General features: G+C 39.2%; 1 protein-coding gene across 2 annotated transcripts in view; it reads left to right on the forward strand.

The window, feature by feature from the left end:
• Window positions 1–1,535: 1,535 nt before the first annotated feature.
• The window catches only part of LOC125025938 (sialin-like), a 10,774-nt gene continuing 8,026 nt past the window's right edge, over window positions 1,536–4,283 (forward strand). Inside the window, exons 1-2 of one of the 2 annotated variants that reach the window (XM_047614289.1) lie at window positions 1,536–1,673; window positions 1,865–2,008. In XM_047614289.1, coding sequence (XP_047470245.1) covers window positions 1,939–2,008 — 70 coding nt within the window. In that variant the 5' untranslated portion in view covers window positions 1,536–1,673; window positions 1,865–1,938. The remainder of the gene's footprint in view (window positions 1,674–1,864; window positions 2,009–4,283) is intronic. The other variant, XM_047614290.1, reaches the window with a different exon arrangement.

Raw genomic sequence — 4,283 nt, forward strand, 5'->3', positions numbered from 1 at the left:
ACCGTGCAAGTCCTATCTTTGTCAACACATGTAGAGAAATAAATTGGAGGAGATTGGAACAAGCGATCATATGGCGGTGCTTTGCTGCAGCCTCTGTTTTTGTCAATATTTCATATAAAAGTACAACATAAGTTAAGTCTTAATTATATCAGCGTGCCATTACAACGTTTGGTTATCGTTGTTAAAGAGGTGAACGTCCGTAGAAACCTTAGTGTCCCCTGTAATGATTCCGTTTTCTTAGAGTATAACGAAGATCTTTGATTTTCTTTGAACGGTTAACTATAGATAGACTTTTATATATATATGAATTTGATTCACCTGACTTAAAAAAGGCGTTAGACAAATTACTAAAGATAACAGTAACACTTTTATGATTGATGCTTTCGAGAATTTATTAGACTTTCATTAATATTAGTTGTAACTTGACATCAGTGTGTTATTAAAATGATTTGTATTTTCTTTCTGTATTCATGCTTACTGAAGACTGTATGAAAATATCTCTGATCATTTGATTAACTTTAAGAAATCACAAATATTGGAAAACAGATTAGGAATCCGATGACATAATTCATAATGTCTATCAACCAACACATGCACAAATTTGTGTGTGTGTGTGTATATATATATGTGTGTGTGTGTGTGTGTGTGTGTGTGTGTGTGTGTGTGTGTGTGTGTGTGTGTGTGTGTGTGTGTGTGTGTGCACGCGCTCGTAGGTGAATATACATATGTAGACATAGTCATGAATATATGAATGTATATGCGTATTTCATCATATATATGTCCTGTGGTATTTACATCTCTAACATCATACTTGTAATCTATTTACTAAACAAATTTATAAATCATGGCGGCATGGTTTTTCTTCCGTCGAATTGCTCAACTTCCAATAGCTTGTGGATTGAGTCTACTTATGTTTTTATATGTGAATTTAGCCTAAACTTGTTTCAAATTTCGTCCGTCTCGGTCGTTTGGTATTTTCAAAATCTTCCGAAGTACGGGCAACTTCCTTCACAATAGATTTTCACTGATATAGGACAGGGTTGTAACTATGCTTTTCCGTGATTTCACAGTGAATCGGAACTGCTTTGGGAATTTCGAATATATCTATCTTAGCGAAGATCAAATGATTTATTATAAAATCAAAATATCGAGAGAGAGAGAGAGAGAGAGAGAGAGAGAGAGAGAGAGAGAGAGAGAGAGAGAGAGAGAGAGAGAGAGAGAGAGAGAGAGAGAGAGAGAGAGAGAGAGAGAGAGAGAGAGAGAGAGAGAGAGAGAGAGAGAGAGAGAGAGAGAGAGAGAGAGAGAGAGGGAGAGAGACAGATTATCACGGCATTCATATCACACATATTACCACCGCTACTCATACACACATTACCAAGTGGCCGCATCATTCAATAAATATTAGGACATAGACAATGCCCGAGTCACTTTTACAATCAATGTACTATCTCTGTTTATCAGTGAACGACGGATCCCAAGGCAAGCACGTTAGGAATACCCAAACAACTGTACCCCTTTTATACCCTGGACAGGCAGTAGGCAAATGGTAGTGAGTGCGTAAAGGTCAATCACTGCTCTTGACTTTTGTGAAGACTACTAGGGGTAGTTATATTAAGAGTATCTTTGCTGTGGTTAAATGGTACTGATCACGGTGTAATTTGATTCAATTGCAGGTGATTTTATACTTTCTCTGTTTATGTATTGATCTGTTGTTCACGAACCTGCGTTGCTCAATTAGTTATCTATCTGTTTACCTTTTTGCCAATTTCAAACCCACAGTCCATGGTGAATATAATATTATACAGTGAATAATACAGATAATGACAATGGTGATGATATTCTTATGCCAACTCCTTGTCCACAGAGCACTGGAAATATACTTAAAATATTTGTTTAAGACAAATAAAAAAAAATATATATATATAAATTGCAAGAAAAATGACTTACGAATCACCGTACAATGAAGAGGTAGAGGTAATACCTTTATTACGACGCGAGAAACAAACAGGTGAGTTTCTTGTCAATTCTGTGATTGTGTTACAAATATTAGACTACTTTGCTGAATATATAGTGCATGTTGTTGCCTTAAAGATTGCCAGTAAATGTCTTGATTGTTATAGAATCGTGCGATATATAATTGTAGATTATCAGTAAAACCCCATGTTAACAGGGATTGGTATTAAGTTGCGGGTAGTAGTTTCAACTGCTAATATGGTTTCGCGTTTCTGTGGTGAAAAGGGAAATTTAGTTGTTGCTAGGAATTGTTTTGCTGAAAACCATGCACACACACACACACACACACACACACACACACACACACACACACACACACACACACACACACACACACACACATCATACGCGTGTGTGTGTGTGTGTGTGTGTGTGTGTGTGTGTGTGTGTGTGTGTGTGTGTGTGTGTGTGTGTGTGTGTGTGTGTGTGTGTGTGCGCGCGCGTGTGTGTGTGTGCGCGTGCGCGCAAATGTATCCACATATATCTATATATTTACTAATCTACATGTCTGTATGTATGTATGTATGTAGGCATATACACATATATATTGAAACAAAAACATAGAATGACAAAGACAGAAACAGATTAAAAATAGTGATAGATAGAGATAGATAGAGATAGATGCATAGATACATAGAGGGGAGGCAGACAGACGCAAAGACAGACGAACAGACAATCAGAATGACTGGAAGACAGATAGAGTGACAATGCCAAAACAAAGAAAGAGAAACAAAATGAAAACGAGAAAGAAAGAAAAAAAGTCCATGTGATTTTTTTTTCCTATTTTTCTCGCAAACTTAAAGAAGTTGACAGCAGTGACCCCCCCCCCCCCTTTTGGATTTTATATACTTGGGAAAAATCTGAAGACGTCTCAAGGTGTTTGTGAAGCAAATTCCTTTAATGCGAAATTCTGAAGATGGTTTTCTTCATAATTAGGGTCACTGCCACCTCTTTCTATGTTTATCTGCCTGTTTGCGTCTCTCTCTCTCTCTCTCTCTCTCTCTCTCTCTCTCTCTCTCTCTCTCTCACGCATGAACTCACTCACTCACTTACTTACTTACTCACACATTCACTCACTCACTCACAGTCGCACTCACAGTCACGCTCACATCCACATTCATAACCATACACACCCACACACAAAGATACGAGAGGCGTTCATTAGAGATTTCCCTTGACCCACTTCCTATGAACGTACAGTTATTAGTCTTTCTCCACATAAGCCCCGCCAGGAGTGACACACTTCTCCCATCGTTTTATGCAGCTGTGGACTCCTCGCTTGTAGAAGTCCGCAGGTTGCGTTTGAAGCCATAAAGTGACTTAAGAAATCAGTGTCTCATCATCTTGGAATGCTTGCCCTTCATGGATGGAAAGAGGTAGATGGAGGATATGGAGGATAAGGAAGAAAGTCATAGCCATAGTACCGCGCCTCCATCTGGGCAATGTGAGGGTTGTGAACAAGACCGTTGTCTTCTAGGAGGCAGACATCTTTCTGCACCTCTTGGTTTTGATAGTCTCCCACATTTTCTGTAGTAGTGAAGTGTAGTAAGCTCCTGTAATTTTAGTACCTTTTGCCAGGAAATCCATCATCACTAATCCATGCTGATCCTAAAAGATTGTGAGCATGAACTTACCTGCCGAGGGGTCTGGGCCTTAGTTTCTGGATCACTGTGTTGGACCTAAGTTTCATGCTGCATAATAAGTCCATCAAAAGAGTCCTCCTGGTTTTCTTGACACAGAGCCTTGGAACAATGGACAAGTTCCTGCTTCTGGAATGGTGTGAGTAGCCTGGGAACCCATCAAGCAGACAACTTTTGAATATGCAAATGGTCATGAATGATTTTGTCCACAGACCCAGCATTAATCTTCAGCTAGCTTTTGAACATTAATACGGCGATCTTCCAAAATGGCAATGCTCATTTGACGAATGGTGTCCTCGTCAGTGGCAGACTGTAGTCACCCTGGAATAGGAGCAATTTACACCGGTATCTGGCCACGCCTGGACTGGCGATATCAACGTTAACAATGTCATATGAGGGGGCATCTTCCCCATGAGTTGCTTTCATTTCATCGAAGGTCTCTTGTGGTGTGCAGCCATTCAATTATAAAAATCTGACCATGCTCCACTGGTTCCATTTTCACACTTTACTGCACCTTTATCGCTGTAACAGAAGACATGTTATGAGTTACAGAAATCAACACATCACCTATAGAGATGTGTATCATTATGTATTTAGCTGTGTCCGTATGCATGCATTTTAGTAAATAAT

This window comes from Penaeus chinensis, chromosome 5 (genome assembly GCF_019202785.1).
Source record: "Penaeus chinensis breed Huanghai No. 1 chromosome 5, ASM1920278v2, whole genome shotgun sequence".
Lineage (NCBI taxonomy): Eukaryota > Metazoa > Arthropoda > Malacostraca > Decapoda > Penaeidae > Penaeus > Penaeus chinensis.